The 26,834-nt window shown below is 42.9% G+C and overlaps 1 protein-coding gene and 1 long non-coding RNA gene across 4 annotated transcripts in view; one reads left to right on the forward strand and one right to left on the reverse strand.

Annotated features, from left to right (window-relative positions):
- The first annotated feature begins 1,855 nt into the window (after positions 1 to 1,855).
- Positions 1,856 to 20,044, forward strand: LOC140705005 (uncharacterized). Of its 2 annotated transcripts, none has more exons than XR_012084571.2 (3): positions 1,856 to 3,307; positions 6,885 to 13,025; positions 14,282 to 20,044. It is a non-coding gene; the product is annotated as an uncharacterized LOC140705005 (long non-coding RNA). The 2 variants fall into 2 exon arrangements; XR_013541589.1 differs by lacking the exon at positions 1,856 to 3,307 and adding an exon at positions 5,003 to 5,065.
- The window catches only part of ST8SIA3 (ST8 alpha-N-acetyl-neuraminide alpha-2,8-sialyltransferase 3), a 36,990-nt gene continuing 28,715 nt past the window's right edge, over positions 18,560 to 26,834 (reverse strand). For both annotated transcript variants that reach the window (XM_020800282.3, XM_020800281.3), the window contains one exon: positions 18,560 to 26,192. In XM_020800282.3, coding sequence (XP_020655941.1) covers positions 25,910 to 26,192 — 283 coding nt within the window. In that variant the 3' untranslated portion in view covers positions 18,560 to 25,909. The remainder of the gene's footprint in view (positions 26,193 to 26,834) is intronic.

A 26,834-nucleotide genomic window follows, 5' to 3' on the forward strand; every position in this document is an offset into this window, starting at 1 on the left:
AAACCAGAATGGCTGAATTGTGCGAAACACTGTTGACAAAGCTCACAATATCCTGGGTTCTCCTGCATCTTCGTTGGAATGCTCTACCACTTAAAAACAAAAAAAGAGTGGCAAAACAAATTTCAGACCTTAAATCCTGGCCCCGTTACTTTTGGGGGCTTTAACTCCCCCCAAATTCCACAGCCAGCTGCTGTCCATGCTGGCTTTGGAATTCTGGGACGTGTGTCCCCAAAAGGTACCTTTTCTAAGCTTTGTATACAATTGATAGAAGCCATTTTGAGGCGCAATGGGAGGCTATAGGATCCAGATCAAAGAAACGCGACTGGAAATCCATATCTGTAAAAATATAGTTCCTTTTATTCTCCTTGGCAGTCTTTTAGCACAGCCTACCTCACAGGGTCCTTAGAAAGGTTTGAGAAGTGGGATTGCAGCGTCTCCTCTGTGCTTGAAGGAGGAGTCGAGTGGAAATGTAAACAAATTCCTATATTTAGGCAATGAATGGCCATTTTGATTCTAGCCAAACCCATTCAAAAAAAGAGAGAGAGAGAAAGAAAAAAGGCTGCGTCTTATCACCTATTAAAAATTGACTTGCCCTGTCCTTGCCATGATCTTTAAAAAATTAACATTCAAATCTTATTAAAATTAAACTCAAAACGTTTTTCAGACGAACAATTTGGTTCAAGATTTTCCAGCACGTTGAGGGAAAACGCTTGGGTTCGAGCCTTGGCGAATCCCTACGCCAGTTCAGGGCCGGAGGTCAATGCTAGTACAGTTTCCTTCTATTACAGGCAAGGGAAACCGACTCACGCCTGAACTGAAGCTGCAGCAACTTGGTTTAGCTGGAAGGGGCTACGCCCCCCCCCCCATCAGATTGAAACGATTAACTAGGATTAGCGGCACTCGTCTATTTTAAACCCGTTTCCTGGAAAGTAAGCCCCGCTGATCTTTAAGACTTACTTCCGAGGAAGGGCATTTTCACAGGTGACGCTCCCTTCTGCGCCACCTGAAACGCGCTGTTGGGGGGGGTCCAGGTAGCAAATCCAGGGGCTCCCCAGCAACCCACCCCTGAGTCGCTTCAAACAAGCAAATAAAGCCATTTTAGCCTCGAAACAGCACGCTGCCGCAGCCTGTGCCTCAGAAAGAAAACCAGGGAACAGCGCCCTTGTCTCCTCCCGGCAGAAGAGGGTCCAAGGGAGAGGAGGAGATGGCGATGCGGATACTGCCGGCTTGGAGGAGGAGGATTGGGGAGGGGGCGAGTAGTGGAAGAGAGAGAAATCCAGCCTTAAAAATAAGAAACCTGTTTTCTCTCGGAGCTCCGCAATCACGTGGGCGAGAGTTTAAAGGTGAGGCGTTGTGTGTTCCCACCTCCAGATCAATAAGCCGGTTTCTAGGAGGAAAAACCAGGCCGCGTCTCTTTGTTGCGAGGACTCGGGGCTGGAAATTGGAGCATTCAATAAAAATAAGGAAAGGAATTGGGGGGGGGGGAGAAAGAAGGCACCCCTCCACGTTTCTCGGCCCCCAAAGAGAGCGCGATGTCGTGTTGTTTTTTTCCATTCAAAATCTCCCCCACACACCCCTTTTTGTCAGCAAGGCACCCCCGTCTAGGCGATGCAGAATCTGAGGGTTTTTTTGCTCCTTGCCGGAAACCTAATCCGCCCCCCCCTTCTCCTTAAACGCCTCGCTCAGGGCGACTCATGAGGAGCGTGAACCTCTGTCGGAAACCTTGTCATATTCACATTTGGTTATGACCAGGAATATATTCGTGCTTGGCTTCTTTCGCATGATACTGTAATTTATTTTATCCACACACACCCCCAAAAGTATGACTAAGCTCCATCTCTGTCCCCTGTTTCGCTTATTTGTCAAACCACGCCAACTTTATTTAAAGAGCAGGGGCTTTACCGGCACCGGTGTTTATGCGTTACTCTTTCACACGCGCACAGTATATTCAGATATGTCGGTATCAACATATTCTCATAATAACTCTTTGCTATCATAGTCAACGTGCCTCCCTTTTATTTAAGACTGAAGAGGAGGAGATTTAAACTACAGAGCCAGCGTATAGTAACCGAGGAGGGCACGATCCAGTCAAACGTAAGCATGTGTGGAGTGTAATCGGTTTCAACGGAAGAGGTTAAACGCCTTTCTTCCGTCCGCGGAACTGAATTTCAGCAATGGATGTTTAACTATAGCTTGGCTGACTATCATCACTAGAGAATTATTGCTCCTAAAAAACAAGCACAATACATACCGGGGCAGTAGTGATAGTCACAGTAGCTCTGAGGAATTCAGTGGGTTTTGCTTCCGAGTAGACCAGCTTCCAAGTTCTAAAAGAGCATCGGTGCCCCTCTCGCCTCCCTCACTCCCAAGGGTGTTTTTATCTAGACTTTTGTATCTCTCCCATATTCTGTTCATGGAAAGATACAGGGAAACAACGGGCAGACACGTGTTACCCAGAAATGTTTTTTTAAAGCAAGGATTCTGCCTCCACCCCCTGCTCTTAGTGAGGTCCGGCAAAGATGTGCAAGTATATTGGAGATTTTTTTTTAATGTGATAGATATTTAGGGACCTAATTGCCCCCCCCCCCCATGCCTGTTGAGTGGCATGGATGAGGACACACACGCACCTCACAGGTGTCAATCTCTCTATAAATTCGGAGTGCATTCCAGGTGAGTGGATTTCGGTGTGCCCTCCTTGCAAGTCCGCCTGGACTCTTCTCAGTCCTGTTAACTGCGCTTAAGTCTAGTGGTGCTTTCTGTTCTGTGGTTTGTCTGTTTTTTTTTTAAACCAGTCTTGGTCACCTTGAGTATAAAATAAGGGCCCACCCGGACGTGTTGAGAAATCCAGCCTGCATCTGTTTCATGAGCATATGTGTGCATTTCAGAAATACTTTTCACAATTCACTCCAGGAAAGAGACAGACAGACAGACAGACAAATACGGTCTTGCAGGTGAAGCTTCCCTTGTCATCCTTCCCCAGGTCTCTGGAAGATCCCGGTGGGAGTGGGGTGGGGGGCTCCAGGAGATCTGAACACACACACACTCTCTCTCTCTTTTGAGTTTGGTAAAGGACTTCCTTCTTCCCCCTTTCCTCCCTTCCAAAACCATCTGGCACGTGAGTGCGGGGGTATTGATCAAATCCGTGTGCGCTAGTGACCCCATGCTAATCTATAGCGTTGCCGGCCATCGGGCTTGGTCGAGGAAGTGCATCTGCCGGCTTGCCCCGCCGGTGCCGCTCCAAAACAGACCTCCGATCCGCCCTTAAAGTCCCCCCCTTTTGCCCCGACCTCCAAACCTCCACTCAGAGGTGAGTTCGTCTCTTCTTCTTTCTGTTAAGTTATATTATATATATATTGTATATATATATTTGGTGGGGTGAGGGATTTGTTTGGGGAGACGCCGAGAAGGAAGGGCTTTTTTTGGAGGGGGGGAATCATGCCTGTGTCTGTGGTTAAGGGGCGTGATCTCGGCTCACGCCCAGTAGCAGGACAACAACGACAACACAACGCCCCCCCCCCCCCGCAGAGGCTAGACGCGAGTGTGCAGAGCAGGCCTAGGCGAGCGGCCTCCTGCAGCCCCCCGAGGCCAGTTCCAAGGGGATCCGGAGGCGCTTGAGTTGAATTAGGGTCTGGATCCGGAGAGAAGGCAAATGATTCTCTCCCTGCGCGTCCAAAGCACGCGATCTCGCCGCTCTCCTCGGGATCCAGGAAAGGAAGAAGGCCGGAGCCTTTGAAGGCCGGCCCGTCACTGAATGAAGAAGGGGCAGAGTTAGAAACACAAAACAGAACGTGAAGATCGGCTGGTCAGGAGAACATGAGGGCAGTCCTGAAGGTCGCGTGAAAGAGGCGCGCGGGGGCAGGTCTCGAAACCGGCAGCGGAGGCCTTGGGTTTCCCCGTGGAGCGACACCCCCCCTCCAAGAGTGGCACCGTTGCGTGGCTCGAGTTTGAGGAAGGGATGCGGGGGGGGGAGGGGCAGGGGAGAGACGGGGAGGGGGAACTGGAAGGGACTGCAAGGTTTATGCCGGAAATTTCTGTAGCAGGGGTGGCTATAAATGCCAGAAGAAGGGGGGGGGAAGGGATGAAGTCTGAGCCCAGGACCGGACAGGGGTGACATCCTGCCCCCATTGGAGGGGCACTGAATGGAATTGAGGAGCCTGGCTTTGGAGCGGGTGGGAAGGGAGAGTTTCTGGGCCAAGGGGAAGCGGCTCCCCAAACCAGTTTCAGAAGAGGTCTAAAGGTAGCCACCTACCAAATTTAGGGCAGAAGGGGAGACTTTCACTTTTCTCTCTCTCCTCTCACCCCTCCCCGTTTTTCCTTTCTCTGTCCCTCTTTCCCCTTCCTAATGGGTCTTCAGCCTCTTCCCCCCCCCCCAGCCGCGGCTACTGGGTGTGACTGGAAAGGAAAGAGGGAACCTTAAAAGTAGTGGCTTAGTTAACTTTTTTTATTAACCCCAAAGTAGAACTAGGTGTAGCCATAAACGTGGGGATTCAAGGCCGGATCTCTTGGCGGTTCAGTTTTCCGTCCAGGGGCTCCCACTTGGGGAGATCCCGCAGGGACAAACTGAGCGAAGAGTCTTGTGGCGTCTGGAAGACGACCAGACCTTTTTTTCCCCGTGGTGTGAGTTTTCGGAGCCCAACCTCTTCGGATCCTCATAATAAATCTCCGTGAACCATTGTATGTCTTCGTTCATTGTGGCTCATGTTGTGAGCGGCTATAAATATCCGTGCGGTAGGAAACCAGCGGTTTTCAGCTCAATTATTTAATTTAAAACACGACTTTGCGGGAGCAATTTCTCCCTTTTTCATTCAGCACCCCTATTTTGCCCACCTCGTTTTTTAATCAGTAACTTTAGAGAAGGTAGTCTCTCCTTAAACCCCTCCCCCCCCGCTTCCTTGTTTGTAGGGCAATCTTATCTTTGCAACCTGATGGCCTTCTTTTGTTTTCTTAGAGCTGCCCACCCCCCCCGCATCTTTTCAACTCGTACCCCCCCCGCCTTTCCAAGAATCTGTTTGTGGCTGCTGCGGTTGCTGGGAATCGCTAGATGAAAATGTCACCTTCTCTTAAGGTCAGAGAAAGTTAATCCCGTTTCTATTCTCATCCAACGAAGAGGACATCAGGGAGAGTTTTCAATGGGGTAGGGAGGGGGCGGCAGAAAGAAGTAAAGGGAGAAGGTCCAAGCGCCCCCCCCCCAGGTCCCTGCATCAAGATAACTCAATTATACGAATGGGGGTATTTGTGCCAAACAACTTAGTTTTAAAGCGAAAGATATATTTTTTTAAAAAGCGGAGTGTGTAAGAGAGGAGCGATATATCGAAGGAGAAAGGGGACAACGCGAGGATCAATCTTGGCTGGTCCCAAGCTAGTGTGATGGGTGCCAGAGTGAAAACTATTTGGAGAGGGGGTGGGAAGTAGCTTCCCTTTATGAACGTTGAAATTTAAAGCAGAGCCAGCGAGCGAAAGGGGAAGGAAGGCCGGAGGCTAGATCAGAAGGCTCCTTGCCCGTCTTTGCCCCTTCTCATCCAAAGATATCTTGATTTTCGGGCAAATGGGCATCTAATCCGCATGGGGGTCCTGTTGATTTGATTTGGGTATACTTCGTATTCCACACACACACCCATCAACAAAGGGTCTTGTGGCACCTTTAAAGGCTGACAAGTAGCCAGTTGCTTGGGTGGGGCTCCCGTGACACGCAGCTCACTTCCAGAGATGCAAACTCATATTTCTTTTAACAATGAGCCAAGGAATCTGCATTAAATAGGACCCGGATCCCACCAGACCAGGTTTCATGTTATCTAAACCAGGTGGGTCCGTGATTATGCTGACATCAGTCCATATATTTAAAGACAGGTAAACATGTTTGGCATTAAGAATCCTGTATTGGAGGCAGGTTAATGAAAAACATGACATAATATAATATAATATAATATAATATAATATAATATAATATAATATAATATAATATAATATAATATAATATAATAATGTGGTCTGGATTATTTTAATTTATGGACCACCCTAACCCAAGGCATATAATCTGCATTATCTTCTTAGGCAGTGCTTGTCATGCATATGCTTAATTTTACCAAGCTACACATCTTCGTGATGAATTGGTATGCATATTTATAATACGATCCTTCACCTTGGTTTTCTTTTCAGATAGTTCAGGGGAGGTAATCTTTAATTCCCCTTTCTCAAAAAGAAAAAAACACCCTGAAGTTATCCACGTGTCTTATTTCAAACCTGCCCTATCCTAAGGTATTTGTGCCTTTACGAAGAAAGTTGCCCAGAGCTTCTTTCCACCAATTTGGAGTCCTCTGATTTCAATGGAGGTGCCCTCCCCCCCCCCAACGCCGCCGCCTCCAATGCCCGCTTTAAGAAAAGTGTGAATGAAATTGAGTTCTCCGAACTCGTGGCTTTCCAACCAAACCAACCGCTCCGCTTCGATATGGGACGAGGCGGCGGTGGCGGTGATGGGAGAGAATGAAGCAAACCGGCGCGCGATCGCTTTGTTCCCGTCAAGTTAAGCGTGAAATCTTTTTGTTGGCTTCTTGAAAAGGGAGGCAAAAGTTGCTGTTGATTGTCAAAGGGACAAATTTAACTCCCCGAAAGCGGAAGTGTTTTCCAAAGTTGGCCAGAGAGGGGAAACTCGGCCCGCGTTTTTAATTTATCGCCGCTTTGACGGGGGAATTGGAGGTGTCGGAGGACAGATCCGCGTTTGCACGCCTTTAAAAGCTCCGCAATTGAAACAAAGCTCTTTGACTTCAATGACTTGATAAAGATGTATCTTTTTTAAAAAAAAGACCGAAAAGTTTGGGCCGGAAATAAATTTCTCCCCCCCTTTTTTCTCTCCCCTCTCTCTCCCCCCTCTTTCTCGAATTCTTTAGGAAAAGTTTTGCAGGTCCTGGAAAAATAAAACCAAAGGAAGGGAAGGAGAAAACGTATTCTCTCCTCATCGGAAAAACTTAAACACGCCAGGAATGGGAGACTTTTCAAAACTTTGTATTTGATAGTTTATTTCAGAACTTCGGAGCAGCATATATACTATCAAATACTTTTAAAAAAACACACCACAATCTAGGTTTTGTGATCGTTGCAACACACATACGCACTTCACGCCACTTTTTTAAAATAGAAGTTTTCCAAGATTCCTTTATTTCGTTTCCTTCTGAAAGTGCGTTCACTTGCTCGGGAGTAACATCTGCTTTGCGGACAGCTGGAAAGTCTTGTTTCAGAGGGCAAACCGCAGCGTTTGGAAACGGAGGTGGGGATTTTACTCTCTTTCAGAGGCATCGCAAAAACTCCCGGAGTGGATCTGCAGCCCACCGCTCGGATCCATCTGAACTAGGATCTGTTCAACATTTTAGGATCGCAGATCGAACAACATGCTAATTTTGGGGAGCGGAATTTGTACCGGATTTAACATATATCAGTGTTTTTTTTATTCCTTAACTCATTTTGTACATTTCTGTAATGGAAATCTATGCGGAGGTGGACATCGAGGATGTGAAGAGAACAGGAGTGGAGTTCATCGTAATCATGTCTTTATTTAACTCTAGGCACTATATTTAGGACGGTATAATTAGAATAATAAGAAATATAGATTCTGCGTACACAAGCCCATTGGTAGGTTTCCTACAGCAGCACAAATGCATATACTGTATAAATAATTCTTAACAGTGCCACCTATTATTTATTTATTTATTTATTTATTTATTTATTTATTTATTTATTTATTTATTTATTTATTTATTTATTTATTTATTTGATACCCCGCCTATCTGGACTACCAGACCACTCTAGGCGGATTAATTATTATTTTAAATAAGCTAATAAAAAATAGGACTAATTCAAAGTTTCTGGAAAATAGGAGTACTTGGGGACGCCACGTGTCTCGTAAAACCTCAGATTATCCGAAAAGTCTGAAAAAGAGAAGGTAGAAAGAGAGTGGTGTGCATGCGTGTGTAGTGGAAGGAATCAAGAAAGAGGCATACAGGTGGGAGGGTGTAACTCTGGCTGATTTTACTCCAGCAACATGTCAGAAGTGCAATTCTGCAGCCTAAGCGCTGGTGCAAAAATTCAGATCGTGGTGACCGGAATCGTCCCGGGAGAAACCTCAGGTCACCCGGTCATGGCATCGACTCCATCCTCCAGCCCAACGCGGCTGGAACAATTTCCAACCAGCTTCTGCTCAAAGTTAGCTTCTCCCGGCTTTCTTTGTGCCCGTTTTTAACAAGAAGCAATGAGAAGGCGGACCCCACCAAGGGACTCCGCACCGGGAGCCGAAGTTTTCCAATTTACCCCTCCCCAGGGGCCACCCTAAAATCACGGTGTTAAAACGGGGAGCCCCCCTCTTCCTCGGAGCCCCGTCGTGGCCCTGAGATTCCCTGCCGAGCTATCTCGGAGGAACCGGGGCAACTGAAGCCCGGACAAGCAAGAGAACCAACCACTAGTGTTGTGTGAAGGCAGCGGGAGAGGGAGAAATTCTCCCGGCACCAGAGGTGGGCTGAGAAGGGCCGCGGTTTCTTTTGGCCGCTGCTTTCGGTTTCAGAATGAAGTGTCTGTGGAAAGGGAATCGGGGCCTCTTTAAAGGACTCGGATTAGCCGCAAACTGAAATTGGCAGCAAGGGAAACACCCCTTCCCCTTCTATCCCTTCTTCATAAGGAAGGCTCTGATCCTGTGTATGCTTTCTCTGGAGTAAACTCAGTGGAAATCGGTAGAGTTTGCTTTTCAGCCGGCATAACTAGGGTTAGACATCCCCTGTTGAATTTCGCACAGGCTCAAGAATGGGTTAAGTAGGACGAGAGAGCTTACTTCCGAGTAAAGAGGCATGGGATGGGCTAACAGGAGAGCAATTTTCCTCGCTGTATTTTCCTGTTCTGTTGAGAGTGGTTTTTTTGTTTTGTTTTTGTCTTCAATTTTATTACCAAGCTTAATTGTCTGAATATATAGATGCACTGCGACCCAGATACAGGGGGGAGCATTAAAATAGCCTAGTACATACTGGCTTGGAGTGTAAATGCCATTTCAGAAGGTTTTGCAGGAGGAAGACGGCATTCAGTGGTGGTTTAGGACCAAACCCTGTTCCAGAAATGTAGGGTTTTCCCCTTTGGTGTTAATATTTCATATTGCTATGCATGGTCTTGATGGAGAATAAGACATACAAACTCCTAAATTAAAAACTCCATTTGGACTAAGCTAGGATGCAGTGACTGACCAAATAAAGTTGCCACCATAAAATATGGCATAATTGTTCCCTGAAAAATATAGAATGAAGCCAACTGCTAGAGTAGACTTCTTTAACTAATGGAATTTGCACAAGTGTTGCCTTAAGAAGATCTGTTCCTTCAGTGGGTATGTTATAGTTGAGATTAATAATTGGGTTTCAGCCTCATGTTTGCTCAGAGATGTCCCCAGGTGAGTCTTGCTGTCTGGCTACCTACCTTTCTGCCATCTACCTGTCAATGATAGCTAATGATCAAGAGCAAGTTCTGGGAGCAAATCATGCTTTTTTCAGGAACTCCTTAGATGGGAGCTGAGCCAACACATTCCTTGTCTACCTCAGTCCTCACCTTACAGTTATCTGGACAACAATGCTGACTTATTTATAAAGTTGTTGTAAGATTTACTGGGACAGCATAAGTGAAAAACTGGGAACAAATGTGTGCTATGAATGCTACATATTGTTGGTCTCTGTCCTGCACCTCCTGTTATATATCAAGCATAACACAGAATCTTGGGCACCATAAAAATTCTGGATTGCAGCCTCCTTTATTAGATGCATGAAACAGACGGCAGTTCAAGAAAGTTTTTGCCAAATAAAACCTGCAATTCTTTAAGGGGGTCACAGAACTCTTGTTTGGTTTTGCTGCAACAAAGCAAACCACTCTCGTGGAAATTCATCAATCTATTTTCTTTTCTAATAGTTTAATGAACCAACCAAACAGACAAAGCCACTCTCCCTCCCCTGACACTCATTCAGTATTCGGAAATGAGTTGTGCAAAGTATCTTTTTCTGATCTATTCTACAGAAACTTCAGGAGCTGGTATAGGGAGTGAAGAAAGGCTGTTTCTCACATGTTGTGCTATGTTTCGACCATCTGCTTGCATCATGCTTTGGTAGAGGAGTCAGCACAAAACACACAGAGAGACAGCTCCTTGTATGTCATGCTTCCACACAGGCATGTTGTTGTATTGTGTCCATGTGGTGTATTCCTACAGCTTATCATTTTTTTAAAAAATAGGCTAGTCAAAAAGATATAAAGGATGGACCCAAAGTTTCCTGAAATTATGATGAATAGGGGTGGAGTCCATGTGTGGCTTGTTCTTCTTTTTCTCTCTACCTAATTCCTATATGTTCAACCTATAGCAGCCTTCCTTGACTTGGTACCCTCTGGATATGTCAGGCTACGGCTCCTATCAGGTTGATGGGAGTTGTAGCCCATCATATCTGCCCAGCTTTCCCTCTGACTAGTGTCACGGGGCCTCATATCTGCAAACCTTAACAAGGGATCTTGCTAACCTCTCCATGCCATGAGAAAGATTCACCTGCCAATTTCTGTAGATAAAGGTTCTTAGGAGAGCATCATTTCCTCTCATCATGGTTTCCTGGTCACTGGGTAGCCCTCCTTGAGGACTGACCTTTTCTGCGAGGTTGCCCTACTGTCATTGGATACAAATGGGGCCCGCCTGGAGGGGGATAGGCATTAGGAAGTCCTCGGATGCATCCTGCTGCACGTCCAATGGAGCATCGCCCGAGGTGATGATCTCATGAGCTGTCTTTGTCCATAGGCAGCCTGAATCCACCCCGCCCTTTGTCTCCTAGGGCAGGGAGAAGCAAAGGTCAGAACCCCCAGGCTTGGCCAAGCAAAGCTTTTCTATTAGCATAAGTCTCTTATTTGAGCAGCCCTGGGCCCAGAGGAAACAGATGACATGCTCTCATCCAGGGTGAGTTAAAGAAGAGATTCAGCCATGCGCACGCACGCGCGCACACACAGATGCATGCACTCATTCACTCAGGCACAGAGACACAGATATACATACACAGAGTCATGCCTGTGTATACATACATACTCCCACTCCCATACCCAAACACTTGCACATATATGTGAAGGCCTGCAGGGCGTAGTTGATTAATAGGCTGGGTGAATCAATTAGCAGTCTTTTCATCATTTAAAAAACATGCTCCTCTAATCAAATAGCCAACACATTTGAAAAATAGTTATGACTTTGTTTGTTTGTTTGTTTATTTATTTATTTATTGGGTTCAAGTTTTAAGATTTTTTTATTGAGTAATAGTCTTTGTACTCTTTCTTTATCTCTCTCCTCTACCTGCCCTCTCTTTTTGTCCCATTTTCTTGCACTCTTTGAAAGCTCCAGCGGTATGTAATCATTCATTAGGAAAACCAAGAAATCACGCACAGGACCTCTTGTGCAGGGCTGATGCGAAACAACTATAACATAAAGAGAAAGGAATCAGACAGATTCATTGTGGGGGATACAGGCTTATCCTGCAACCTCAGTTCTGTCATCTGCTCTCTTTCCCCACCAATTGCTTTATAACTGTCTTTGCTCCAGATGGGACATCTGAGTGCCCAGGAGATATATTTTGATGCTGAATCTACACATCATGAGTCCCACAAGGTAGGTGCTCCATCCAATTGTCACCTGACGAGCTGGAAAACTATATTGCTGAATTTCAACTGCAGATCAATACAACCCCCTTTGCTCAAATGCAGGGGTTTCGCAATAGTCAAAGAACAGTTCAGACAAAACTGACCTAAGACAACGATTGCATTTTGCTATTGGTACACTTAAAAACAAAACAAATACAAGAATGAAACCACACAGTGGACTATATTGGGACACAAAATGTTCTGTGTTGTTGATGTTACTGCTGCTGCTGCTGCTGCTGTTGTTACTGGGTAGGGGTTGATGTCATGGTGTACAAATGATGTATTTTGGTTATCAGTAGGTTGACCCCATTCAAGGGAAATACTGGAATTATCTCTGTGTTCAGTGTGTACATGAAATCCTAACCCCAACAATATTAATTAATAATCCGTGTCACAGCACTATTCTGGTTACACTACCAGATGTAACCCTAACACTTCCTCTTCCTCTTTTCCCTCTCCCTCTGGAGGTTGCATGCCTTAATGGTTATTCTTCAGCCCATACGTTCTTCTTCTTTGAAGAATCAGCTGTAATAACCTTCATTTTTCATTTTTTCACAGTGTGAATGAAGAATCCTACTACTCTATATTTTAATGTATTTTATTTTATTTTGGGACTCAACCTCCACTGCTAACCTGTAATACACTGAAATTCTTATTGCTGTTCAAAAATATTCCACAACTCAATTAAGGCATATCATTGCCTCAATCACTGTACACCTGTGCATCTATAATGCATTCTTAAATAAATAAATACATATGCATATCAAGCTTTGTGGATTAATTGCCATGTAAGTTATTCTCTTAGGGACTTATATACCAAACAGAACATTTTATTATTATTTAATATTGTATTTTATTGTATTTGTATTGTACTTTGCATTAAATAAAAGATACAGGCGGAAAAACCTACCTGAATTGGGTGATTCTTCATAATCTCTCTCTTTACAATTCTCATATTTCAGTGAAGTCTACCCAGAGGCCTTATTTTTTTATCCCTGTATAGTAAATTTGTACATCGCACATATTTCAAAAATCTAAATAGATCAAGCACTTTAAACATTTATAACATTCTTTTGCATGTCTCCCCCCATACAACAGCCCCATTGGGTAGACTGCTATATGTCAGTTTTACAGATGAAAACCTGAGGTGCAAGGACATAGTGACTGTTTCAAGATCATATGACGAATCATCCCAAGACAAGCTTTCCTATTCCTCTTCATAACAATGGATTTATATGAAGATGTGACCCTATATGGGCTGTTTTGAAAGGACTGAAATGTAGAGGAACCATCCTTTTACTGCTGAGAAAGGATTTGGGTACATGAGAGATGGAGAATCTGTGGTCCTCCAGGTATAGTTTGACAATTAATGTTTTAGCTTTGAAATATTGTTTCAATGACGAAAGCTGCCTTGGGTCCTTTTGGGGAGAAAGGCAGGATAGAAGTGAATGAATGAATGAATGAATGAATGAATGAATGAATGAATGAATGAATGAATGTATCTATCTATCTATCTATCTATCTATCTATCTATCTATCTATCTATCTATCTATCTATCTATCTATCTATCTATCTATCTATCTATCTATCTATCTATCTATCTATCTATCTATCTATCTATCTATCTATCTATCTATCTATCTATCTATCTATCTATCTATCTATCTATCTGCCTGCCTGCCTGCCTGCCTGCCTGCCTGCCTGCCTGCCTGCCTGCCTGCCTGCCTGCCTGCCTGCCTGCCTACCTACCTACCTACCTACCTACCTACCTACCTACCTACCATGTAACCAGCATAGCCATAGAGCAGTAGTTCTCCAGATGTTCCTGGACTAAAACTCCAGAAGTCTTCATCAGTAGCTCTGCTGGTCAGGATTTCTGGGAGTTGTAGCCCAAGAATATTTGGGGACCCAAGGTTGGAAACCACTGCCATCATAGCCCAACAATATTGGACAGACTCATTTCCTCACTCCTGGTGTTTTTTTTTTCTGGGCTTTTAGGGGACCCTCACCAAAGCCCAGATGTAGAAAAGTACTTCCTAGGAGTTTCTGCATATTGATCTTCGTAACTACCATTCCCAGGATGCTTTGGGACAGAAAGAGAGGAGGAGAAGCTAGATAAGAAAGACAAAGGGAGAAATTGGTAGTAGAAAGAAGAGGGGAGAAAAGAAAACCACGGTCCCAGTTTGTGATTTTAATCTTCTTTGATGTGTCTTCTTTGGACAAAACAAACAAAAGGGTCTGAAGTTTTCTTCTGCCTTGGTTAAACATAACGCCAACTTAAAGCAATTCTTTAGGATGAGTAGCAATGAATTTGGGAACTTCCAAGACAGAAAAGTATGTCATGCATGCATCCCAGCAGTGTGTACCCCATGATTGTGTTTTTTGTCATATTTTCCTCCAAATAATTTAGATTAATTCAGGGAAGCTGGTAAATTTTCTTTTTTTAGATTTACTAGAATTTTCACAGTTTCCAGAGATATGCCTCACAATGTAAACAGCACACAGCCAGTGCAGAAAGATACATTAGGAGCAGAGTTTCAAAGTAACTTAAAATAAGAATAATTGCATGGCATCAAATTAATTCTGACTTATGCTGATCCTTTTCAGAGTTTTCCAGGAAGAGAATACACAGAAGTGGTTTACCCTTCCCTTCTTCTGAGGGCGTCTTCTTGGGACTGTGCAGCTTGCCCAAGGTCACACAGGCTGGCTTTACTAGCAGGAGGCACAAGGGGGGATTGAACCCCCAACCTCTATCTAAACCACTGAGCAATCCAGCCAGCCTCAAAATTGCTGACTGCTTGTAAATAATTCTGTCTTTCCAATAACAAAGGCAGGAATGGAAAAACTCCTTTTTGTATTATCGCTTCAAGAACACTCAAGCCAATATAGGGGCTGTCCTTGAAAAAAAACCCTTCCCCTATAGTTGAACAAAGGTACAATGAATTTATCCTATATTGTTACAATGCCACTCTCTTTTGCAATATAATGATCACTTTTAAACTTTTGTCAAGGGATGTGTGGCCTCACTAAATGGTGGTGGACTAGAATCCTGTGCTCTGTTATAGTTGTTGAGGCAAGGATTAAGTAGTGGGTGGAGAGAGTGTTTGGTACCACAGGCGACCTGAGTATCACAGTCATATTTTGCCCCCAAAAGTAATTCTAAGGGATAACTCTTTTGTTTAATATTCAGAACTGGGGAAAATAATTACTTTTCTAAAATTTGCAACTAGAGATGGCTGGTTCATGCCAGTTTGTTTGTTTTTGGCTGAACAAGTGATTGGCGGTTCCCAGCCCCGCCTTCTCTGGTGAGTGCCCACTCTCAGGAAGCACACAGAAGAGGTGGGGCAGGGAAACTGGGGCGTGGCCTCTGAGGGGCCCCCACAAGAGCAGGTGGGACTGGGAACTGCTCAAAAATGAACCTGTACGAACTATCCATAATGATTGTGGCAATTCACCACTTTTGGAAGCCTTAAAGCTGTAAGATTAACTACTGTATTTTTCAGTGTATAAGACGCCCCCCATGTATAAGACCCCCCCACTTTTCTAATCCAAAATTAAGAAATCTAAGTGGGCTTAGCAAGTGTAGGAGGAAAGAGATCAAAGCACTGCAGGATCAACTTTGATCCCTGCTTTCCCCTCCACTTGTTTTTGTTCTCTCCTCAGCTTACTTCCATGTATAAGACGACCCTCAATTTTTAGTCTAAAGATTTTAGACAAAAGCATAGTCTTATACATGGAAAATATGGTAATTATGATTAAATGTCGCTTTCCGCATTCTGGAAGGAGAACAGTGTGGACAAGAGAGTGAAAACAACCTTTCCACCTTCCTCTGCCCTTGATGCTGCTCAGAGCAGGTATTTGAATATTATTAAAGATGTGCATTTAAATATTCACAATTATTTGCATGAATTTCATACATCTGGTTTGGCCTCTCCTACTTTTGAGATGAAAGGAGCTGTTCTCGTTTGTAACTGTCAGTATCCATAGGTAAAGGTAAAGGTTCCCCTTGACATTTAGTCCAGTCATGTCCGACTCTAGGGTGTGGTGCTCATCCCCGTTTCCAAGCCATAGAGCCAGCATTTTGTCCGTAGACAGTTTCCATGGTCATGTGGCCAGTGTGACTAGACACAGAACGCTGTTACCTTCCCACCAAGGTGGTACCTCTTGATCTACTCGCATTTTTACATGCTTTCAAACTGCTACGTTGGCAGAAGCTGGGACAAGCGATGGGAGCTCACTCTGTCACATGGATTCGATCTTACGATGGCTGGTCTTCTGACCTTGCAGCACAGAGGCTTCTGCGGTTTAACTCGCGGCACCACCACGCCTCTTGTCAGTATCCATGTCCAGGGCCAATCTTAAAATCTCAGGATCAGAAAAGTTTTTATGTTTGCTCAGTATCCATGTCCAGGGCCAAACATGAAAACTTTTAAGATTCTGAGATAAGCAGAAATGCTCTTCTGTTGCCCCTGTAGTTGATTTAGCACTTGAAAGATAAGCACAGAAGACAGATTAGGAACAGAGCTTCTGGAATAATCTTCGTCCTGAGATTCATGTGGCTCCCTTGCTGGGTATCTTTAAAAATCAGCTAAAAACATGGATGTTTTGGCAGGCCTTCTCCCCAGTCAATTCCTGATGTCCCCCTTTTCTCTCCCCCCCTATTGTTTGCCCCCATTATGTTGACATGTTTTTATTATGTAAAAACTGTTATATATATATATATCCATTGTGTATTTTTATGTTGTAAGCCGCCTAGAGTGGTCTTAACTGACTAGATAGGCGGGATATAACATAAATAAATAAATAAATAAATAAATAAATAAATAAATAAATGAATGAATGAATGAATGAATGAATGAATGAATGAATAAATAAATAAATGAATAAATAAACAAACAAACAAACAAACAAACAAACAAACAAACAAACAAACAAACAAACAAATAAATAAATAAATAAATAAATAAATAAATTCAACATTTTACCTTTCGGGATTCCAGATTCCAGAATCCCCTTATCAGCTGGTCATTCTGGCTGGGGGAAACTGGGACTTGTGATTCAAAAGAAGAAACTCATTACATCTATTACTTGCTAACAGCTAAGCAACTGAAATGTTGCCTGTAAAAAAAAGGACATGTAACTGTATATGTGGGTGTGAAAGCTGGACAGTAAAGAAAATTGACAGGAAAAAAATTGGATTTGTTTGAAACGTGGTGCTGGAGGAGAGCTTTATGGATACCCTGGACTGCCAGAAATATGAACAAATAAGTCCTAGATCAAATTAAGCCTGAACTATCTCTGGAGGCAAAAAAAATGTTGAAACTGAGGCTGTCCTACTTTGGGCACATCATGAGAAGGTAGGATTTTCTGGAAAAGACAATAATGCTGGGGAACATTGAAGGCAGTAGGAAAAGAAGAAGACCAAAATACAAGGTGGATTGACTCCCTAAAGGAAACCACAGGCTTGAGTTTGCAGGAGCTGAGTCAGGCTGTTGAGGACAGGACATTTTGGAGATCACTCATTCTTAGGGTTGTAAATAAGTCCGAAGGGACTTGACTGCATAACAGCAGCAACAGCAACAACATCTGTCTAATAAGCACGCAGGGTTGTGGTAGATCAAGGACAGAGAACCTCAAGGTCCAAATGCAGATATTTTATGTTTCCATTTTGCCCAGATGTCTCTTCTCCATAATACCATCATGGTTGTCCGGCTTGTATGTTTTCACTGCACTGTAAATGATTGAAATTAAATGACTGAAATTATTTTCCTAATATTTGTTCCCGATACTGATAAAAACCTTAAGATTTACTGCTAAGTCACTCCTTCCCTTCAAGGCAAGTCCAAAAATGCAAACAGTTGGATTGGTCCATGTGTCACTAATTTTAGAGGTTGGTGCATGAATACAGCTGTTGCAGCATCTACTTGTGGACTGATTCGGAACCTCCTGATCTAAATCCTCTTGCCTAATTATCGTATGCCATATTTGTTATGCATACAATTGTGTAAATGCATTAACAATATACCTGTAACACAAATAGCCTAGAATTTGGAGGTGAATTGCCTTAAGTTAAGAAATCATGCAGACGTTATCAGTTGCATATTCAGTTATGTGGCTGAGCATGTAAGTGGTAGTGTCTATGATCATTTCTTAACTTTTCGGCAGTTTGCTTCTACAAATCACACCATTTACGTAGCTCCTAGAGATGGGCATGAACAGGTTCATTTCCTGGCCAAACAGCTGATCTGGACTTTGGTGTCCTGCTTCCTCCACCAGTCACCGATGGGTTCTGCTGATGAATAGACATCCACTGGAGGGGGTGGAACACCAATCTGTGGATCAACTGTTTAGTGGGGAAACAAACCACACCGAACTGTCGAACCAGCAATTCGTACTCATCTCAAATAGCTAGTAAAGGTAAATGTAAAGGTTCCCCTTGACATTTTTTTAGTCCAGTCATGTCCGACTCTAGGGGGCGGTGCTCATCCCATTTTCAAGCCGTAGAGCCAGCGCTTGTCCAAAGACAGTTTCCGTTGTCACGTGGCCAGCGTGACTAGGGAACGTCGCTTTACCTTCCCACCAAGACGATACCTATTTATCTACTCACATTTACATGCTTTCGAACCGCTAGGTTGGCGAGGAGCTGGGACAAAGCGACGGGAGCTCACTCTGTCGCGTGGATTCGATCTTACGACTGCTGGTCTTCTGACCCTGCAGCACAGGCTTCTGCTGTTTAGCCCACAGCGCCACCACGTCTCTAATAGCTATGCAAGAGTATTTTGGTCTCTGTTTGAATAGATGGAAATAAACAGATGCAGAATATCTAGGATCCCTAGCAGATCTTATGAACATAGGAAGAAGATAGACAAAAGATCCTTGGATAGGTTTCCAGTGCACAATAAAATATTTTATTTAAAAAGAATGCATTCAGTATCATGTTTTGGCACATGAGTCAATGTGGCAGGCATGTCCACACTCAACAATAACATTGTTGAAAGATTCAAAAAGAGTCATTGCAAAGTTCCCTCCTGACCCCACCCCCCACCCCCCCATTAATTTCAAACATCACAATAACTATGCAGAATTCCTCTACAAGAAAGAAAGAGGAATAAAGAAAAAGAAAACACAGCTTAATGACACAGTTCAGCTAAAACGTGCTCCTTGATTTCAGTAGGGGAAAAGGTGAGCAGAATTTAAATGTTCCCATTGAAATGAACGAGAGCACTGAAAGTACTTTATTTGGCTGGATTGCGCACCCTGTAATTAACAACTCAGACAAATTATTTACATGTACATTACATTGTACAGATCACATTCGAATCTCAGAGCTGTGACCCTGTTTCGTCCTGGAGCTGAATCAAGATCTAAAGAATCGAAGGACACCATTTTATAGGAATTTCTCCATACAAGCTCCATTGAAACAAATGGAAGCTGATCACCAGGACAACTCTTTCTTCATTTTGATGGCGCTTGCTAGTGGATTAGTCCCTCTGGGTGAAATCTCTGCCGACTTCACCGAGACAGACTCCAGTTTTTTCTTGCCACAGGCTTTGGAGCATTGTGCAGCTTTCCACACCATTCACCTGAGATTATATCCTGACTCTTGAATGTACATTTGCTACTTGAAAAATACTTTCTAATATGGCTATTTCAGAACAAATAGTTGATACTGATCATGGCAGATACGTTTTTTTTCCTGTTCCAAAAAACAATATCTATATGAAGATGATGCCAGCTAGCACAAAAGGTTAAGATCCATAGTTCGTTAACATCGCATTTATTTACATGATGTCCTCAGTTTGTAACTTCCATTTACATTTCTTTTCCTTTGCTTTCCTTTTGTATTTTGGACAGTGGGGGAAGAAATGGGACCAGGGATGTGTGTAAACGTTTTCCTTTTATTTTCTAAAGGTGAATTGTGGCCCCCGAGATACAACCGGGAACAGAGACCAACCTTTTAAACAGACTGCCATCCTGCATTGACTTTCCCCCAATCAGCAGTGGATCTTTGGTCATTCCCAGTTACATTTCTTTAATTTTTTCATAGGCATGAAACCAATAGCAGCTTCTAGATGGTGGAAAATTAGGCATGGGACCCACCAAAACTGCCCATCCAATTTAGAATTAACAGATTAATTAATCTGAGACATATTTAAATCCAGGATGTGTTTTCAGTACTAGAACTGTGACCTCCGACACTTCACCCAAGAGTCCTCTCCAGTTTTCACCCTTAATTTCCTTCCTTTTGATAGCCTAAATTGCAGTGAGTCATTATTTTGGTTATGCTGTTCAATAACTGAGGTGTTTCTCGTTTGCAAATCATCTACAGATCTAGCAGTAATTCCCAATCTGCTGTTGGTCTGCCCATGTTCTTCAGTTTATAATCCAGACCTGTAAACCAGAGTACATGGATCTGAGTTATCTTCATTAAGGAAACAGTGATAAATGAGATTACATCCATCTTCTGAAACTTTGTTATCTCAACCAGCAGTTCCACCGCCTCTTCTCACATGCAGTTTTTACTGTGCCTGCCATGACATATTTACTGATGCCTAATCAATTGGTGAGCATAGAACTGATCAGGTTTGGTGGTATAAGTTCTTGCCATTCTGTAGAACTTCCACTCTCCATCAAGCATCGTATCTTTCTTGATGCTTCTGCAGATCACTTGGACGAGGATGAGATATGTGACAGATACGGAAAATGCGATATGCATACACTTTGATCACATACATTTGTGTGTGAGTTTTTTTCCCCTATGGGCAATTCAAATTCTTCATTTAATATCACTAAATGCAGGTCAAGTCTTCATGCTCTGTGATGCAAAAATTAGCAAAGATGTCAAGTACTGCAGTCTAAAGATCTCTTGCAAACTATGACGGACACCCTAACCTTTTGTGTATATGGAATATGCCTTCCCACCATCTGTCAATTTCAGTCAAGGAAGATAAGCTCGGTGGATGGAGATTGGTTCCTTCTAGTGAAGTGAAGACTAGAACTTAGAAAAGTTGCTTTTTTGAGACTGTTGATGGAGGAGCAACCACTTCAAGTGTGTGGAAGCTCTGTGAACTCATAAGAGCACTCGTGCTGAGAGCAGGTAGCTTGTTTGTGGGCAATTGTTATCAAGTCAGCAGGTTAAAGTTATATTGATGGGATGACCCCTGAAGCTGGTCAAATCCCTACAGTAAAAGATGCTTCTGTTTCAGTTTCAGAATATCTATTTGCCTCTTCAGTCTTTTTGACAAGCAGTCATGCAACTCCATGCGACTTGATCGGCTGTGTCAGCCCCGTGCACTTTACACATTTGAACTCTTAAGGGTTCTGTGCCATTGTAGGATCTATGACAATCAAGCACTTAGGTTATCATTGAAATGTTTCTCCGGGCTCCTCAATTGAGTCACTTTGGGCAAACATGATGGCAGTGTTAAAACTGACCTCAGCCAGTAGAAAAATGGAAAGCAAAGTGGCTTTACATTTTTCTCCAGTGTTTTTTTTCTTTCACAATTGATCAAGCCCCGTTTTCAGCTAAAAGCATATAATGAAATAGATATTTATGAATCATACAATTCGCTTAAGGAATGGCTTCCGTACTGAAACCAAGACTATTGATAACTTTTTTCTTTTTATAAAAAGGTCATTTTACTTTGAGTGATATTGGGCTATTGATTTTGAAGTCGGATCCCCTGAATGAAAGGGATGGCTTTAAAATATTCAATGAGGTTATGAAACATCAATGGCAAATTCCACATGGAAATCAGCTGCTACAATATGACCCTTCCGCTGTCAATAACTTCCTGAATTCCTATTTCTAATGTCTGAATTATTTGTTTTGCTTTCTTGGGCCTCCCTCACTCTCTCCCCTTCTTTTATAGACCCATGAGCTGTAACAATCACATTACCTTCTTAGGTAAATTTCTGCTGAAGTCAATGAGGATCTGCCTTTCAAAGGGTTTGAATACTGCAGACCACTGTGCCCAATAAATAGGCAACCTTTGGGAAAGTGGGGGGAGGCGCAGTTATTGGTAGAAGAATTGCCACTGGCTAAGCCCTGCCAGGCTTATTCTAACTCTAGCCCAAAGTGAGTGATGGAGCATTATGCATGCTTGTTCCTTCTTCCTGACCTGGTTGGTACCAATGTGAGGGGCAACCCTTTCCAGTTTCAGAAGTGTTGTATTTTTCTGCTGTTTGGGAAAAATTTTAGGCCAATAAGGGTGTTTAGATATGGTGGACCTAAGGCCTTGCATCTGCTTGTAGAGCTTGGCAAATTTCTGGTTTAGGACTGCAAGCCCCAGCATGACCACTGCCCACACTGTGTGAGTCTTTCCCTAACCAATAGTTCAAAAACAATTCTTTTCTGACTCTTTCCCTCCCACAGCTTTTGTAGCTGTGATAGTAGGGCTTTGTACTGCTGCACTGGAAGTTCCACTAGTAGAGCTCCTTCTGAGGAGGGCAGCGATGTGCTCAACCTCAACCTCATGGGACCAAGGACCAGGATGTCTTGATGAGCTAGCATAGGAATGCCACCTATCACAAGCTTCTATGCCTCCTCCAACATTAGCTGCAATCCTCACAACAGCTGGATGAGAGAGACAGGTATTATTCCAACAACGGCATGTTGTTCTGACCTCTCCATGCTATTGACTTAGAACTACAGAGCTGGAAGGGACCCTATGGGTCATTGAGTCTAGCCCCTTATCAAGGAGGCACAGTGGAGAATCGAACTTTCAACCACTGGCTCCATGGCCCAAACTAATGATGCCTAAACCATTGAGCTACCCAGCAATTATGCAAAGGATTGGGTGGGGGTAGTGGCTTGGTCTTAAATGAGCTATTATGACTCACTTGCTTTGTAAAATACCTGCTGATTTATTTTTTAAAAAAGTTGGAACTGATTCAGTGATAAACTCTGCTGGCTGCATTTCTGCACTCTCCTGGGGATCCAGACCCAATGCATTATCAGGATGAGTGCCTTCACTTCAAAATTTGCTACTACACTACTGGCAAGGAAGGCCTGATACTGGACAGGGAGGTCTGCAACATTCAATAGTCTGTCACCAGCTCTTCTTCAGAGATTAGAATCGGAGCTCCGAACAGCTACTGTTTTCAACAACTGCTCCCAGAGGGAGGTGAGATTCTGGGAGTTGCCACCTTCCAAATTAATTGTTCTGGGTTCTGTTTGGGATTGCCTCTGAGCCCATCCAGTCTGGATTGTTGATTAGCCCTGTGACTGGCCAAAAATGATAACAAAAATGGGCAATGTTAAGCACAGCAACAAGCAATGTCGTTTCTTTCTGTTGTTATTTAGGGAGGGAAACATACATAGAAAGCATATTGGATTTTGGGTAACACAAATGATTTTCTTTACTATGATCCTTGCGCAAAAATCCCAGAAAGACTGTAAGTAATACCCTTACTGGATTACTAAAATACTTAAAAAGAGCTGAGCTTTGGAATCCAGCAGAAAGCATATTCAACACTCACAAGAGTGGAATCAGAACAAGATAAGCCCCCAGATCATCTGACCAGATGCATCTTCATGCTACAACATGCTGCAAAAGTCAGAATGACTTCTAGATTTTTCTGGTTTTCCCTCAAACCCCCTAAAGTTTGGTATTGGCCATCTCAAATAAGGGTTTTATCCTTCTTCGAAGCTCACCTCTTTAAAAAATATTTTAATGGTCCAATGAAGGTTTTATCCACTGTCGTTTGGGGAGCTGGGTTTTTGCATGTGTGTGTTTGTGTGTCCCTATCCATTCATTATTATACTGAAAACCATAGATTCATGCTATTGAAAATCTCAAGCCATCTTTCTTTCAAGCATTGCTACCCCAACATTGATTTCAATTCAAATTATTAAAGAAACATATAATTGTGTTTCAAAAAGAATAAACAGGGCCAGGTTAAACTCCTAACTGGGGACGTAAGTTTGGTATCCTTAAACCTGTTCTATTGCTTTTACTGTGCAATTGTGATTTTTTCCCCTCTTAAATTTGAAATGCCTGTTGATAACATGTTGAAATAGATCAAGTTTACAACCAAAAGTTATTTCTGAATGGTAAAGCCATGACTATCCAGCCAACCATAGGCACTAGACCATGGCTGAGATATTCTGGGAATTGCCCCCCCCCCCCAGGAATATTCTATCATTGCTGTTTCAGACCTTCCTATTCCTAGATTCCTATCTTCAAAAACAGAATTGAACAGATTTCCATTCCTGCACTATTTCAATTTGCTTCTCCTAAAGATGCAAATGTACAAAGCAGAGGGGTGCTGAGGTGTGTTTTTGGACCGTGACATGCCCCAGCCAACATCACAGTAGTTCAAACCAAACCCCATAAAATCTGCACATCTCTAGTATCAAGCATATTGTCAAACTGTGGTTCACTGCCACACTATTCATTTATGATCAACCTCAAAAACAGCCAAATAGCTGCTGCCGTCAATGATATTACCTTTAAAAATATGTTAAGAGTTGATATTCCCATGAGATGCCATGAGGAGTTAATGGAACCAAGAGTCTTTTTTAAGCTAATTTGATCACCAGGGAGAGAAGAAGCCTTGTGCAGGATACTTGCCCAACTCCTTACCCAACCCAGATAACAGTAAGGAGGTTTTTAAAAGCCGTATGTCCATAATATTAAAGCCTGAAATGAAGACAAACCAAGATTATACAGTATTGAAAAACAGGCTAAATAGCTTAAAGTGCTCCAGGGGCACCAGACCATGAATACCAATGGAATGTTATTTTACCAAAAGCCTTTAAAGACTAGATCCTCTAAAGTCTGTAGAGATTTTTATATCAAACTCAGGGCAGCTGGGGATCACTTGCAGAAACCAACAAGGTTAACCTGGGCTTCCCTTCTGCAGGAAGATTTTTAAAAATTCCGGAAATGAAGTTTAGAAAAGTGGAAGGACTTGAAAGTAGGAGCGGCGAGCGGATCGTGCACTGCGAAGCCATTGGTAGAATTGCACCATCCGCATCCGCGGTGGATTGGTGAGTGGTCCATTCGGCCCCATGGGGCTGGATCATCGTTAATGCCACCTGTGCAGAATATGAATACCGCCATTTATAATATCTATTCAAAAGCAAGCCCTGTCAACTTGAAAGAGATTTACTCTTGAACAGACAGACATATGGTTCTAAGTGGGGACAATGGAGAGAAGTGGTGGATGATCCGTATTTTCCAAACAGCTTCCTTTACCTCACAAAAAATTTGTTGACTGGTGTCTAGCACTTAAGTACCGAATACGTTTGGAACCTAAATTCAAAAGCATTGAAAGATTACCTCAGTCATTGATCATCATTAATATGTTTTCAGCTCTAATTATAGATTCCCTGTCATGTCTGCTTCTAAATTGCATTCTCAGCCAACTCATTGATGGACTTTGAAAAAGAGGGGGATGTTTTTTTAAAACCACAATGCTCAGAATTCCCCATCCTGCATGGGGATATTCTGGGAACTGTAGTTCACTCGCAGAACAAGGGTAGTTCAATACAGGCCTTTTCTATCTTAGATAAGTGGAGGGAAAGAAAGATTCTCTCACACCCTCAAAATTAGAAGAACTAAATACATGGTACACTGTTTCATTGACCAGGCCAGGAAGAGAGACATGTAGATATGACAAGAATTCTTCAATCTCCATTGAGTTTGTCTGGAATAATTCAACATCTATTTATACTGGATTCCTATTGGCCTTCATGGACTTAATACTGCTGTCACGTCATTATTCAGTCAAACATCAGGAACAATTCTCAAATTCATTATGGAAGAACAAAAATGTTTCTCCCCGCTAATAACAGTAGTCCAGTTTTCTAAGAAAAGTAGCTTATCTCGATAAGCAGACACTGGAATGCTAAAAGCTATCATGAGCCATTTTGTGGAATGTGAAACCTCTATGAGTATGAAAATACTTTCAAGACAACATTCTTGGCAGTATAACTAGAAATGCAAAAAACCTCTGCGGTAAACAGTTTTGACTTTTCCTACTGCACGAATAGAAGAAATCCCTCTGCGTTGTCAGATATGCAGAAACAATCTTCCTATGCCTTAGAAAGATAGTGATAAAAGGGTTATATCATATCAAAGCATCACTGAATGAAAGAAATCCCCCATCCAATCCCTCTTCTCTTAGAACTCTTTTGTCGAACAGTGGATTCATTTTGGGCACTTCTTTTTTGGGGAAAAAAACACCAACAACATCAACAATCGTTTGGCACTTCAAGTGTTAAAATCCTTAGGCACAGTGGGACAGAGTCAGCTTTGCTAGACCTTCACCGTGCATTCGAAACAGTTGCTGGAATTCGGCAGGGAGCTGATGGGACTCTTGCCACTTGGTGGTGAACTTTGTTCCTTTTTTGTCAAAGTAATGGTAGGGAAGGTCTTCGCGGTTGTTCGGATTGAAGCCAAAGGGCCAGAATCCATACAGATGGATTTCGTCACAAATTGCTGAAGCCAAGGTATACATGAGGATACCTGTGCTGAGTCGTTTGGGAGCCAAATGTTTGTTTTTCCAGTATCTGTAGAAAAATTCAGAAAGCACAATGTGGAAAATATATATTAATGAGAACATTCTTGCAATGCATTTATCACCCTCACCTCCAGCAACATTCATATGCCCATTCAATCTTGGCCATGCAGATCTAGATGTTTTTGTGGTGGTACCTGATAAGGAAAAAACTTCTTAGCTGTTAGAGAAGTACAACAATGGAACCAATTGCCTCAAGAGGTGGTGAGCGCTCCAACGCTGGAGGCATTCAAGAGAAAATTGGACAACTATTTGCTGGCACTGCTTTGATTTGGATTCCTGCTTTGAGCAGGAGGTTGGGCTTAATGACCTTATGGGCCCCTTCCAACTCCATGATTCTATGATTTCCTCAGAGATGACCTCCTTCTTACTCAGGGTTTGGGAAGTTCTTGTTTTGGATAACCATTTCCCAAACTTCTCAGCCTGAATAACTAGTGTAAATGCCAACTGAGGGATTCGGGGAAATGTAGTCCAAAAGATCTCTTATCCCATCCTTGTTCTTATATGTCTATCTTTTTCGACCACTATCAAAAACATACTTTTAGCTTGGCATGATATCTGCATGTGGTAGACGCTGACATTTTATCAGCTTGTATACAACATGTTGATATTCGAGCACTTTTAATTTGTTGGT

Source organism: Pogona vitticeps, chromosome 2 (assembly GCF_051106095.1).
Source record: "Pogona vitticeps strain Pit_001003342236 chromosome 2, PviZW2.1, whole genome shotgun sequence".
Taxonomy (NCBI): Eukaryota; Metazoa; Chordata; class Lepidosauria; order Squamata; family Agamidae; genus Pogona; species Pogona vitticeps.